The sequence below is a fragment of the Pseudonaja textilis genome, chromosome 13 (genome assembly GCF_049901715.1).
Source record: "Pseudonaja textilis isolate UNSWEBS1 chromosome 13, rPseTex1.2, whole genome shotgun sequence".
Taxonomy (NCBI): domain Eukaryota; kingdom Metazoa; phylum Chordata; class Lepidosauria; order Squamata; family Elapidae; genus Pseudonaja; species Pseudonaja textilis.
Window position 1 is genome coordinate 13,562,828 of NC_142002.1, and position 14,631 is coordinate 13,577,458.

A 14,631-nucleotide genomic window follows, 5' to 3' on the forward strand; every position below is an offset into this window, starting at 1 on the left:
GCATTTTCTAAGAATTTTTTTTTTTTACAACTGCTTACTTTCTTCCTTGTAATTCTTTTTTGCATCTATGGCCTAGATAGGAATCTTATGAATTTTTCTGTCCCGTCTCAAGGGTCTGATAATGTTGTTCATAGTATGTAATTCTTAAAGCCAAAAAGATTAATATTTTGAGAGTGCAATGCCATATTAACATCCTGCGTGCTGCCAAAAGCAATCTTGATTGCAGCAGCCTGGAAATATGTTTTAAAGAAATAAAATATCAGGTCAAGTTTAATGCTATTTCTCTTTCGTCAGAGTCATAATGCACGTATTCAGGAACTTCTGGAAGGCCAGGAGCATCTGAAAAATGCAAACCAAGATCTGTGCAGTCAAATGAGGCAGGTGATCCAAGACTCTGATCGGGATAAACAAGAAGCCCTCGACAGGTGACTTGGGCGGGAAAGTGGAAGTAAACACAGAGTGGCCTTTATCGATCTTAAACTACCTTCGGTTTTTCTATATGGAGGAAATAACGTAAATAACGATGGTCTTTGTGGCTTAAGGTTTATCTGTATTGGTAGCATTTACTAGGTGTATCCTCCAGAAGATATAAACAGGGGTAAGTTTTCCATCCAGCTTCCTTTAGATCAGGTTTTATGGTTGACAGTCCCAGGAGATGTCCATGAGATGTCTCAGATCCTAACCAAGCACTTAATGGAAGGCTAGTTTTATGCCTAGAATACCAGCGGAGCAGGGGTGGGATGCAAATATTTTTACTACCGGTTCTGTGGGCGTGGCTAGGTGGGAGTGGCTAAATAGGAGTGGTCATGTGACTGGGTGGGCATGGCTTCTTTTTTTTTGCAGCACCCTCCTCCACGCTCCGTTTTTGGCCTTCCTGGGCCTCAGGGAAGCCTCCTGGGAGCAAAAACTCCCCCCCCTCCCCCGGAGGCTTCCCGGAGGCCTAGGAGGCCAAAATGGAGTGTGTGGGGGGGGCGCACAGCACTCCCCTGCGCACCCCCTTTTTGCCTCCTGGGCCTCAGGGAAGCCTCCTGTGTGAAGCAGGAAGACAGTGAGGGGGATCCTGGCACAGCTGAGCCATCGGAACAGCTGATCGTTGGGAGGGGAAAAAATAAATAACTTAAGGAATGACTGGAGGGGGGGAGAATGCAGTCAGCAATGTTGCGCATGCGTGATAAGAACTGACTGGGCATAGAGGGGCGGGGACAGCCAGAGGCACAATTTGCCGGTTCTCCAAACTACGCAGAATCGTAACAACCGGTTCTATAGAACTGGTCTGAACTGGTAGAATCCCACCCCTGCAGCAGAGGAAGATGAAAAAGTGGTTGCTTTAGACCGGCCATTTCCCTTCTGGGAAGAAATGAATCAGTTCATCTCTCACCAGGCTGTTGCGGCTGTTGTACACAGTTGTTTAGATTCACTAAAAACTCTTCATGGGTGAGGTCCATTGGCGACAGGCATAACAGTTGTCTCCTTGTGCATGAGAACTCCTTTGGGTTTGCTGGCTCCAAGGGTAATCAGAACAGAGCTAGAAGAGACCCCATAACATTTCAGCCCGGTAGCTGTCTAGTCTTTTCTTTAAAAAACCTCCAGTGATGAAGCACCTACAGCTTCTGGAGGAAGGCTCTTCCTCTGGTTAATTGTTCTCACTGCTGGGAAGGGTTTTCTTTCATTCCAGCTTCTCCTTGATTAGTTTCCACCCATTTTTTTTTTCTTGTCTTGCCTTCTGGTGCTTTGGAAAATAAGTTGACCCCTCTTCTTTGTGGTGGCCCCTCAAACACTGGAAAGGAAAGGTTGTTGTAATCACTTGAGATTGTGCCACAGCTTCTGCAGTGTTTGCCAGCAGGTGTTCTTGGGTGCAGATTCAAAGTGCCTATAAAGCCCCCTAAGGCTTGGAACCAAGATGCTTGCTGGGCTTCCGTCTCAGCTGGAACGAACCCATCCACTGTGGTCTTCCTGAAAGAAACTCTCGCGATTCCCCCTGGTCCTTCAATTAATGGGAAATGGAGTTACAGCCATTGTCTGTGTGTCATAACCCTGGTGTCTCATATAATTGTTTCCCCTGGAAACGAGATTGGTGCCATCAGATTGTTTTCTGAGAACTGGTAAAGCAGAAACTCTTCTGGAGAACTGGACAACAGTGTCTTTATCAGAATATACTTACCTTTTATGTACCGTGTTCTTCAAAATTTGGATGGATATAGCCGGTGAAGCTGCATTTATACTGTCTTAGGCCCTGGACTTACAATTTTTCTTCCAAGCAATAAATTAAGGTTTTCCCTTTCCTCCTCCAGGTGTGAAAGAACCTACAGGCAACATTATGAAGACACGAAGAAAAAGCTTCTGGAGGAGACTGCAGCAAAACACGCTGCAGAGAAAGAAAAACTCATCCACGCATACGAAGAGAACATTGCTCAATTAAAGTATGCATTGGTTTGAATAGTGAAACTGAAACATGTGAAATAAGGTTGTCCTTCATGTAGGTTTCTTGACCTGACGACGGCTTCTTCCACGTCACGTGTTTTTTCTTCTCTAGGTTGGACATTGATGACCTGAACAAAGAGATGATTGTGGTGAAAGAATGTTACCTCGCCGTCTGCAAGGAGAAAGATGAGCAGGCTGCCATTCTGAAGTCAGCATTTGAACGAGAGCAGCAGCAGAGGGAGGAAAAGGTAAGAGGCCCAACTGGCCTCAGTTTATTGCGGGGGCAACGGTTGCAAAGTGGCAGGACTAAACGATAGTCCTGAACCATCTTAACCTCTCCCTCATTAGTGGGATGTATGACTACACTTGGAGCCTTGGTGGCACACTGGTTAGGATGCAGTATTGAAGGCTAATTCTGCCCACTGCCAGCAGTTTGATTCTGACCAACTCAAGGTTGATTCGGCCTTCCATAAATCCTTCCGAGGTCAGTCAAACGAGGACCCAGATTGTTGGGGACAATAGGTTGACTCTGTAAACCACTTAAGAGTGGGCTGTAAAGCACTGTGAAGCGGCATATAAGTCTACATGCTATTGCTATTGCAATTATTGACCTCGGAAGGCTGAGTCAACCTTGAGCCAGTCGGGATCGAATGCCAGGCTGTAGGCAGAGTTAGCCTGCAATACTGGATTCTAACCACTGCACCACCAGGTCTCCTAGCGCAGTCATACATCCCTCTGCTGCTGCTCATACATCCCATTTCAATAGGTTAAAGAAATGCTTTTGAGTAAGAGGTAGTATGTTAACATGTGCAATAAGAAATTTGTGCAATAAGGGGAACTGTCTTCACATTTCATCTCTTTAATCAACTCAACCTCTTACGTGAATGATGCCCTAACTTCTACTCTTAATGTTAACAGTTACTGGTGGAAAAGGAGGATTCTTTGATCAGACTAAGGAACGAACTAGAAGAAACCTATAAGAATTCCATGGAACTTACCAAGAACCAGTGGCAGAAGGAAAAAGAAGCCGACATAAAGCGGCGTATTGATAGTGAAGTGGAACTTGCCAAAAACATTTGGGAAAAAGAACAGAAAGAGGTGTGCTGGCATTTCTACTCTCCCCAAATGAGAGGCTCCAGTGTAGTTTCACAGAGACTGGGCGGGTGGGGCTGTGAAGAAATTCACCTGGATCTTGAAGAGCTTATTCATCTTCTTTTAACAACCCCATAATCCCTTGTGAGGTGGAATCTGGGCAGCTGAATGGAGCTAGCAGAGTGTTTACGGACCGGATGCCCTTTCTGTCACCAAGGCAGAGTTTTTTTCGGCAGATATATTCTCATTGTGCCCAGAGAGAGAAAATATCTGCCTCCACCTAAGATCGAACCGACAGCCTCCTGATTGGGAGGCAAGAGCTCCACCTCTAGGCCCCGCATCACTCCTCTTGAAGAGCTTATTCCTTTGCTTTAAAAGCATAGCAGGAATCACTTTTTCAGTGGCACAGATAATTCAGCTTCTTCTAATATAAAATGGGTATCCTTTTGTTTTTAAGGAAACCTGGGGATCTTTGATACTTAATTTTTTTTACTAGCACTGATGGTGTTACCTAGTTAGGTTAATGAAATGTCTGTAAGAAAACAGGCAAGCTCAGACAGCACCAAGGAGCCCCCATTTAATTTTTTGCAAGTATTCTCTGAAAAACATCTCAATCCTTTCTCTGTGCAAGTTCAACATCCTGCTCCTATTCCTTCTGCTTACTAGGAGAAAACAAAACAAAAGCCAACCCTTCTTGTTTTATTTAGTTTTTTTTTCCCCCGCTTCCCAAAGATTTTCCGTACAAAATTTATCTTTTGTTTAGCGCAGTCTTCTGTTTCCTACAGGCGCAAGAGCAGGCTTGTCAGGAAGTTGAAAAAAAATGGCAACAACGACTGGCCCAGGCTTTGGAAGAGACCAAGAGAGCCGTGGTGGAACTCAAAGATCACGGTAGCCAGACGGAGGAAACCCTGCGCCAACTGGTTGCAGAGGCGGTAGAGGAGCAGACAGTGTTGTTTCGGGAGGCTCTGAAAGCAAAGGAAAAGTCGCTGAGGGAGCATGAGGCGAACTATCACGAGGGCATTGCCACTCAGGTGACAGGCAGACGTGCGGCTTTTATTTTTATGGGGTTCCCGATAAAACCAAAACATGGACAGAGTGAATCCGTGTTGTGTGAAGCCAATAGCAAGAGCGCTTAGACTTATATGCCACTTCACAGGGCTTTACAACCCTCTCTAAGCGGTTTACAGTGTCAACATATTGCCCCCAACAATCTGGGTCCTCTTTTATCAACCTCGGAAGGATGAATGAACCTTGAGCCGGTCAGAATCGAACTGCTGGCAGACAGCAGTCAGCGGAAGTAGCTGGCAGTACTAATTGCCTTAGGACTAAGCCTTAAACAATGATGAAGGTCACCCTGGACTAATTGTGACCAGAATTTCCATCGCTAAACAAGGGTTGTTGAGCAAAGTAGTGCATTTGTTACAATTCTGTTCTCCAAGCCTTGAAGATTTGTTACTGCAAGCCTGGGCCCCAAAAATCCCTTGGGGTTTGTTATTAACTATCTCAATCAAAAGAACAAGACTGCATGCGCATTGTAGGTAATCCTCAAGTTACAACAGTTCGTTGAGCGACCATTCGAAGTTACGACAGCCCTGAAAAAAGGTGGCTTAGGACTGTTTTTCACATTTGCGACCATCGCAACATCCCTATTGTCAATTGGGATGCTTGGCAACTGATTCGTATTTATGACGGTTGAAGTGGATCCCCTTTTTGCGACTTCCTGAGGAGCAGAGTCAGTGGGGAAGCCAGGTTCACTTAACAATCGTATCCCTAACTTAACAAAACCACAGTGATCTGCTTAACAACTGTGGCAAGTCAGGTCATAAATGGGGGCAAAAGTGACTTAACAAACCTCTCACTTAGCAACGGAAATGTTGGGCTCAATTGTAAGTTGGAAGTTGAGAGCTACCTGTAATTGAAACCGACCTGAAATTTAGTTTTTCTTTTCTTTTGCTTTTTTTCTTGCGCAAATGGCTTCTTGACCTTGGCTTTCTATTTTTAGGTGGAATTAGCACTGACGAAAGCTCGCGCGTTGTGGCTGCAAGAACTTACCGATCTTGAGGAGTACAAAAATCACCTGAAGGCTGCCAAAGAAAAGTGGGAGAAGGAATCTGAAATCAGCACAGCGGAAAAGGTAGCAGAGAATGGATTCATCATGACTATATGACAGTTTTGTATTTTAGTACATTGGCTTCAGGGCTAAAAAACTATGACATTCAGTTGATGGGATCAGACAAACATCTGGGTATCCGCTTAAACTTCCCAGAGAGATTGATATTAAAGCCTCTAACACCACAGCAAGATTGTGTGTGTGTGTATCTGTCTGTCATCTTCTGAATTAAGTAGTTTTTAAACTGAGTTTGAGCAAGTATCTAATTTCAGAGGTTTTAAGACACCTTTGGAAATGGTATTTATCAAATAACCTCAACTAGTGTAAATGCAATGCTGTCCATCTTGTTAATAATAGCTGCTTGATTTAGAGGGTCCTTTGTTCTTTTCTTCATCAGTGCAGCCATATCCTTTCCCTCCGCCTGTATTAAAGTACCAACTTTAGATTTCTTCCCAACTATGTCTAGGATTTAATAGGTAAATATGTTAATACCAGTACTAACCACAATAATCCCAAATGAAATAGGCTGGACGGGAAAAGAGAAGCGCCTGGCTCTCCTGGACAGCCACCCTCCTATGTTAATTTCAAACTGAGTTATGCCTCCCCCAATCTACGTGAAAGCATCCAAAGAAAGTTTTATGCACCATGTGTGTGTGTGTGTGTGTGTGTGTGTGTGTTCATTCAAATTTGGCAACTTTTAAGACTTGTGGACTTCAACTCCCGGAATGGCTGGCTGTGGAATTCTGGGAGTTAAAGTCTTATTGGGAGACCCCCTGCATTTAAGGCATGACTGACCGACTTCTGTGGGGCCTCTTTAGGTATCAGCTGCCCAAGAGAAGTGGAAGAAGCAGCTTGAGAACAACGAGAAAGCCCAGAGAAGAATCCAAGAGCTCGAAGAGAAGGCACTGTCCCTTAAAAGGGAGCTTGAGCTGAAGGAAGACGAGACCCCGTCGCTTATTAAAGCAGAGCTCGCCAAAGCTCATTCTCAGTGGGTTCAAGAAAAGCAAGAGGAGATTCTCAGCGTGCAAGAGCAAAATGAAAAAGAGTGCCACGCCCTTTTACAAGACCAGAAAGTTAAGCTCTGTGAGATGCTTGCAAAGGCCAAAGAAGACTTTGAAAACCAAAAGGAAGAATTGCTGGGCCAAAAAGAGGCCGAGCTTGTCAGGAAGCAGCAAGAATGGGCTGTTCAGGAAGCCAAGAGGCTTCAACATGAAATCCATCAGTACGAGGACAGGATTCTCGTTCAGGTAGAACTTCTCTTAGACGACCTCCACAAGGATTTGGTCCAGTGGGCAAGCTCTGAGCGTCCTTGGGAAACTGAGTGGAAGGTGTCTCCTCCTCTTCAGATCAATCTTCAGTTCAAAGACAAGCTGACATTTTGTTTGCAGAAAGCCTACCGAAGCACAGTCAATGCCATTCTTGAAAAGGCAACGAAAAAGTGGAACCAGGTAACATTAACATGGCCTTAGATCAGGGGTGTCCAACCTTGGCAACTTTAAGACTTGTGGACTTCAACTCCCAGAATTCCTCAGCCAGCTTTGCTTAAAGTTGCCAAGGTTGGACACCCCTGCCTTAGATGATTGGTGTTTTGATTTTATTCTTTGTTTTCCATTTTTTTTAGCAGAGGCAGCGCTAGAGAAAATGGGATGGTTGGCTTATGAAAGTAAAAAAAAAATACTGATATCTATTGTATCAATATAATACAAAAATATATTCAAAGCAGAAGATTCTGTATATTTGCACATCTTTTTCTAATAGTACCTTTATTAAATAAATTCCAAAGTCAAACATTAAAAAGTGCAAACTAACTTGGAAAGGGAATAACAAAGCAAGTTAAAAGTGACAATATATACAACCAATTTATAACCAAGAGCATACCGGTTGATGACCTGCAACAAGTTTTAAGGTTCTAGATTCTCTGCTGAGAGATTGATGTTCCTGATGTCACTGGGTTCCACACATTGTCCTGGCATTCCACTTTCCCACTCCCCCACTTTTTATTGTGAGGAAAGTTTCACTGCTGAATACATTCTCAACTTGAGCTGCTCTTTGCCTCAGAAAGAAAAGTGAAGATGTAGTAATTCAGTTTTGCTGTTTCAGACAAATCTTTCTTTATTGGGAAGAAAACTAGATTCTTCTCTGCTCTGAATGTGGTAAGCAAGTAGGATTTGGTAAAAGCCAGGAAAGATCAACTTGAAAACCAGCTTCCCTTCCCAGTTTTTCTAAGAATGAGGAATATGTTGATTGATCCTATATTGCAGGCTAGTGTTTTAAAAGTGAAATGAGTTGAACCTTATTTTCCTTGGTTGCCTTTTACTTTTTAGCAGTTAGTAGTTTGTTTGAACCTTTGACTTTCTCTCAGTAGAGGGCGGGGCTGTTAAAATGGAGGTTGTCTGAAATAGGCCACAGCATGACATCACTAACATTCAGGCAAATAACTAAAGACACTTATTTCATCTAGAATAAATACCAATTAATATACAGAAATGACCCTGGCAGAAAAGGTAGTAAAATCAGGCAGAATTCACTTAACAACCAAATTGTTTAGTGACAGAAGTTCTGGCTCCAATTGTGGTTGTAAGTCAAGGACTACCAGTAATTAGTAGCAGTTGTTGTCGGTATTAAGATAAAGCTGTCTTGATGTTTTTTTTCTTGGAATACAAGATGGATTGTTGGTTCTGAATTGCTATCTATTCTTCTAAACTGTCTCTGTGTTCCTTTCTAGAAAAGTGAAGATCTGGGCTCTGATTTCAAAGATTCGGATGACTCTTGCATGCAGAACGGGGAAGGGGATCCTGGAGACAAATTCAACCGTTTCATGTATAACGTTGGGCAGCAAATGGAAATCCAACGGATACTAAGAAAACATCCATCTTTACAGGAGACTGAAATAGATTTTGGTATGACATTGCATCCATTTCCTTGTTTTAATTTGAGCCTTGCTGATTCTATTTTACCTAACATAAATTCAGTTTTTCCTAGTCACAATTGGCTGTATTAGCTAACAGGGAGACTTTAGAACAGGGGTGTCCAACCGTGGCAACTTTAGGGCCTGTGGACTTCAGCTCCCAGAATTCCCCAGCCAGCTTGGGAGTTCACATCCACGGCAGTGGTGGGATTCAACTTTTTTTACTACCGGTTCTGTGGGCGTGGCTTGGTGGGCGTGGCAGAGGAAGGATACTGCAAAATCTCCAGTCAGGTGGCATTTGCCGGTTCTCCGAACTACTCAAAATTTCTGCTACTGGTTCTCCAGAACTGGTCAGAACCTCCTGAAGACCACCTCTGGTCCATGGGCCCTAAAATTGCCAAGATTGGACATCCCTGGTTCAGAGAATAGAGAATTGCACAGATATTAAAGAATACTTTGGAAATAATGTTACTGTGTTATAGAGTTACAGTTGGGGAAGTCCACGAATATTATTCAGTGTGTTAGGCACTGGATGACATCTTTGTAAAGTAAAATATAGGGAGCCCCTTCATTAACTAATGAGCTTGTAGTCCTGGCCAATTTTCTGATCTATTTCAATGAATGCTAAACTTCAGCATATTCTTTTGTTTTCAAAGGATATATAAGTGTATGGAAGACTGAGGCTTTGTACACTGTAAACCTAGAATTATAGACCTGTAACTGGGATTCCTCAAGAATGCTAGTTCAAATTCTCTACTAATTCTTCATTGTTACAAAGTTAGAAAGAACACCAGGAATAGATTTATCAGTCTACCTGATGAAACTATGCAGCTTCCAGAAAAGTTTCTTCTAAAACAACAGCTAAAATATCCATAATAACTACAATCTGGTGGTAGGATTGATTATCTTTTCTCTTTGTTTGTTTGGTCAGCCAAAAAGCGACCAGTAACTTCTCATATTTGTTGGTGCAGATTGTCGATGTAAAAAGAAAAATATGTTGTCGCAAGCCGAGGTATGTTTTGAGCATTTTCGACAGCAGCTGGAAAAAAAGGAAAAAGAATGTGAGGATCTGAAAAGGAAACTCGACAAAGCTTGCAAGCATCTCCAGCTTGCAGTGAAGGAACAAAAAACCAAGTCTGAACAAGCTCAAGGTCTGTATCTTTTACATGTCGATGTTAAATAGGAAGAGCTAGTTCACATGTGCATGCGCTTATTGATACTTTGATGACAATAAAGTACGTAAAAATAGAATCCCGTCATTCTTATGTAGTTTAATGTTTCTGAAATAAACTTCCCTTATTCTTACAAGCACAGTATAATAACTGGATATTTCTGTGATCTAATAATATACTGACATGTAAAATAAACTTCCGTTACACTTGTTTAACGTTTTGTAATTAACCTAATGCTTTATTGTAGAACATAATTATGTCACTTGCAGTTAAGTTTTCAATGGACTTGTTAAATAACTTTTATAAAAAATAACTACCTATCATTCTCCCAGGAGTTTAATTACTCTTTCCAGGATGGAAACATTTGCAATTGGCCAATTCAGAGTCGTGTTATTAGTAATTTTCTTGTTAAGTTTTGTATCGTTTTCCCCAGTTATCATATTACACCCTTTTTTCAGATGAAGTAATTTGGCCAATAGAGATGGTTTTTGCCTGCATATGTTATGAACCTTGGAATAAGTACAGTATTTTGATACCGATGGATTTGATGAGAACCTCTCAAAGAGTAACGATCTTCTAAAACCTTCTAGGTCCAAAAGGTTACTAGTAGAATAACAATCCGTTGGGATTCTAAATCATAATAAAAACAAATTGCTGGTTATTATGTAGCACCACATTAAATGTAACACCTAAAGAGGTTTTTTCCCTCTCTTTTTTTAGAGAATGAAAAAATTATGAAAGCCCTCCTGGAAGAAAACTCTGCCATGAAGAACCGACTTGATGATTTGAAATGTGTCAATATTCCTCCCAGGTAGCCCACCCAATACAAGAGAAATCATAAGTTTTATTCTAATATAATAATAAACTTTCTGGGCAGTTGTAACTTCATTCTTGGTTTGGGCATTCTGTCTCCAGGTCGTCCTCAGAAGGCTGTATCTCAAAGCCTTGTTGTTCGTGCGATGGAAAAGCTTTGGAAGAGATGCGTTCCCAGTATCTCAAAACAGTGAGCAAAATTAAAAGTAAGTAGTAAAGATGATGATGATTCCATAATTGATTCAGCCTTGTTCTTAAGCTCTCAACGGAGATAAAATTTTAATATGTTCTTCTCTTCTTTAATTCCTCTTTTACCACTTCGGGTGTCGAGAAAGACACAGAGTTCTGGTTCTTGCTCTTCTGGCAGTGTCAACCATTGCTGTAGTGTGTCTTTGATGCTGTCTCTCCATCTTCTAGGGGTGCCTCTTCTTTGATCTTTCCTTTTAGCATTTGCCATGTATGGTACAGAATCCTCTAATACATTACTTACTGTAGTACATTTTGGAGGTGGTGACCCTTTGAGAGCTGTATGCAACGAAATTTAATGTATGCCAATAAGTATGCAATCAAAGTGACAATAGTTCTACTACTCATCTTCATATTTCAAATCTTGTTGAATATCTACTGGCGAAACCTGTAAACAGTTGTGTTTATAGTGATGTAGGGTGAAACAGCTTAGAAGACAGAGAGGGGAATAAAAATAGATTTCTGATCCTGTTTACATACATGAGATAACCTCATCCTCTGTCCTTCAGTATATTTCCCAATTCTACATACAGACCCATACTATGCAGATTCAGTGAAAGTTGTCCACCGCAATTCTATGGTTTATGTGCATCACCAAATATAAACCATTGTGGTTTGTTCATAGGTGACATGCTTCGTTACATCCACGAAAGTAAGGAGAGAGCAGCAGAAATTATAAAAGCTGAAGTTTTAAGGGAACGGCAGGAGACTGCCCGAAAAATGCGCAAATATTATCTTATCTGCCTTCAACAGCTTCTGGTTGATAACGGCAAGCATGACGGGTGAGGCATTTCAAATGATGGTAGATGTGAAGAGAACACTCAGCAAACTCCTTGGATGATGAACCTCAAGGTGTTTTTGTGGATTTTGTTGATTTTTTTTAGTGATTTTCTGGTTTATATTGCTCTGGTTGTATAGTGCATGCAACAATTTCAGGTGAAATTGTTTTTCCTGTAGAGACAGAGAAAAAGAGACCTGTTATCTTTTGAACAGAAAATAACAGATAGATTTATTCTTCTTATATTCATATATTCCTTCATTCTCTCTCTGCCTCATACAGACATGGGGTTCATTCAGCATGTCACATATTCCCTAAAATTGAATGGATATAAAGCTAAAAGTAGCAAGAATAATTCTTTCTTCAATATTTTAAGAAAGGTCAAACATTTTTGTTCTTATTTGGGTTCTTAGTTGACTAGAAAGGCTTTTTAAAGACTGGAATTTTTTTAAAAAAACCTGTCTTGTTATTTTTGCAGGGCTGAAAAGAAAATAATATGTGCTGCTGGCAAAATTGCTACAATGGCTAAAATATTAGAAACTCCTGTTCGGAACTCAGCACTAAATAAAACCCCGCACTCAGGTATATACTTCCATGTCTAATTTTCACACGTGGCATCTTTTTTTAAAAAAATAAGAGAACATAATATTTACCACACAGGGAATGTTGAGTTTATTTCTGGGAAGTTTGGATGTGCTTGTTTTAATTCCCTTTTGCTTTTCCATGTCGCCTTACAGCCCTACCCCAAAACTCCAAAGCCGAAGAACCTAGAACAAGTTACATTCAACATTCTAAGTCCACCCCAAAAGAAAATCAAACACACGATGAAAGTGCAGGCAAAAGACACACACCTCGTAGCTTGCAACCGCAGCTTGATGCGGAAAACGAGTCCCGCTTAGTTTCTCAAACCCAGCTGGCCAGGAAAGCTTTTAAGCAGCTGGCTGACCCCCCACTTAGTGCTGCGCCCGCAGAAGCATTCGGCGAGGAAGAACCTGGAAACAAAGGTCTACCGTGTAGAGTTGGAACCTTCCAGAATGCTTCCTCTTCTGTGTCTCAAGGAAAGCTTCAAAGTACTCACCCTGTTGCAGTGGATGGCTTTGACTTTGGAACAGCTGGCGAAAAGTATAAGTGCCTAAACGAAAGGCCTCGAAGAACGGAGGTTGGATGTAGCCAGTCTAGACAGTGGAAGGTGACAACACCTGGGAAAATCCCAGGCTTTGAAGTCCAAGAAACCCCAGTAAGAGATGAAGGCTCTTCTGTTGACTGGAGCTTATTATGCGAGACTCTTCATGTCAACAATAGCAGTGGCTTTCAGCATCCTGTTCCAAAAATATATTCCAGGGGGCCTCTAGACTCCCATTCAGCCCTTCCCATGACCAACACTCGTTCCGAGGTCAAGGAAGAGACTCCTGTTTTCTCACCCCGTCTCGGTGGACATCACGAGAAGGAACTTATCAAGAATCAAAATGTACATTGCACCGATGGCCATAGGACCACGAATTCAGGCTGTACAACGTTCGCAGACTTGGGCACCGGAGGTGCTGCTGGCGCCCATCCGAACAAGACTGTGCTGTGTCCTGCAGCCAGAAAACCCTATAATTCGCTACAATCCAGGAAACACATACACAGGGTTATGGATTGCCAACAAGACAGCGGCTTTGAGAGCCCACAGATCAACTTTGATTAATCCCCAACATCAGGAAACTCGGACCAAAGAGGAGATACTTAAATATATTTAAACGAAAGGTGTGAAGAACGTGTGTGGTGATGGTCTTAACAGTGTTTTTGTTTATTTCTTTTATATTTTGACTGTTACATGTGGGCTTAACATCCTGGGTGTCTGACATTATTGTTATAGATTGCTTCTGTGTGTGTATGTGCGTGTTGGTGGTGTGTGTGTGTTTCTTTATACGGCGAAGGGTAATACTGAATTGTGTCGCAGGGAATTATCTATTTTTTCACTCGAGATCAGTGTGCAGACCAATGCAAATTTTTTACATTTTATTTATATAAAAATAAAGCAAATACTTTGTGGATCTAATGTATCAACTCTCCACCTTTTTGTTTCCCCCCAAAGCTGAAAACCTCTTTTTGTTGGTGACTTAATACTTCCTTTCCACCCCCCATGGATTGATTGATCAATTCAATTTCTGTAGCCGCCCATCTCAATTGGATCGATTCAGGGTGGCAAACAACATCCCAGCAATCAAAACCATGAAAACAGTTTCAAATGACACACACACACACACACACACACAGGCAACGGAAAAGTATCACAATAATTGCATACAAATTAGCAGTGCAGCCGAGTACAGGTTGTCTTCCATGACCACAGGAGTTCAAAATTTATGTTGCTCAGTGAGAAATTTGTTAAGTTTGTTTTGCCCCATTTCACCACCTGTCTTGCCAAAGTTGTTAAGTCAACCACTGCAGTTGTCGAATAGTAACGTGGTTAAGTGAATCTGGTTTCCTCATTGTCTTCTGAACATGTTTTTTTTAATTATACAGTATTATAAAATACAAAATGCAAAAGTAAATAAAAGAGCAGGGAAGGGGGGAGGGAAAGGGGGAAAGCAAAAGGAGGAAAGGTAAGAAAAAGAAAAGAAAAAAGATGTATTGAGTTCCGACACTCTGTTGCAGTAGAATAATGTCATGCCCCTGTCGGAAACTGATTCGGAGGGGGAGGCCGAACAGCTGACGGAGGTGGGAGCATGGATCCATTGGCTGTGAAAGAAACTGGGGAAGGGCAAAGTCCGGCTGGGCAGAGCAAGGGAGAGGTAGAGCAAGGGAGAGGGAATTCGGAGGAAGATCCACGCCCACCCCCTCTTCATCCTAGGGCACACATAGAGGAACAGAGAAGGGAGCAACGTGAGTTGCATGGCTCATGGGGGAGGAATGGGCCCTGATTCCCTTCATTAGCTGAAGCTGGGGACGCTGTTCAAAAACGGAAGCTGCGCACAGCAAACTGTTGGGAGCAAATAGTGAATTATCTGGTATCATCGAGGCTTATCTGTGTTGCTGGCGTCTTCCCAACTGTGTGTGTTTTGCTGGGCTTTCAAGTCTGCCAACTCCTTCTCCTGCCCCACTTCAG

General features: G+C 42.1%; 1 protein-coding gene across 1 annotated transcript in view; it reads left to right on the top strand.

Moving 5' to 3' along the window:
• The window catches only part of CEP152 (centrosomal protein 152), a 32,316-nt gene extending 18,740 nt beyond the window's left edge, over positions 1 to 13,576 (top strand). Inside the window, exons 15-28 of the mRNA XM_026709824.2 lie at positions 295 to 425; positions 2,292 to 2,420; positions 2,534 to 2,669; positions 3,340 to 3,519; positions 4,299 to 4,544; positions 5,516 to 5,647; positions 6,442 to 7,071; positions 8,349 to 8,523; positions 9,503 to 9,682; positions 10,424 to 10,514; positions 10,619 to 10,722; positions 11,388 to 11,544; positions 12,019 to 12,122; positions 12,278 to 13,576. Of these exons, the coding sequence (XP_026565609.2) occupies positions 295 to 425; positions 2,292 to 2,420; positions 2,534 to 2,669; positions 3,340 to 3,519; positions 4,299 to 4,544; positions 5,516 to 5,647; positions 6,442 to 7,071; positions 8,349 to 8,523; positions 9,503 to 9,682; positions 10,424 to 10,514; positions 10,619 to 10,722; positions 11,388 to 11,544; positions 12,019 to 12,122; positions 12,278 to 13,227 (3,345 nt within the window). The 3' untranslated portion in view covers positions 13,228 to 13,576. The remainder of the gene's footprint in view (positions 1 to 294; positions 426 to 2,291; positions 2,421 to 2,533; positions 2,670 to 3,339; positions 3,520 to 4,298; positions 4,545 to 5,515; positions 5,648 to 6,441; positions 7,072 to 8,348; positions 8,524 to 9,502; positions 9,683 to 10,423; positions 10,515 to 10,618; positions 10,723 to 11,387; positions 11,545 to 12,018; positions 12,123 to 12,277) is intronic.
• The last annotated feature ends 1,055 nt before the right edge of the window (positions 13,577 to 14,631 follow it).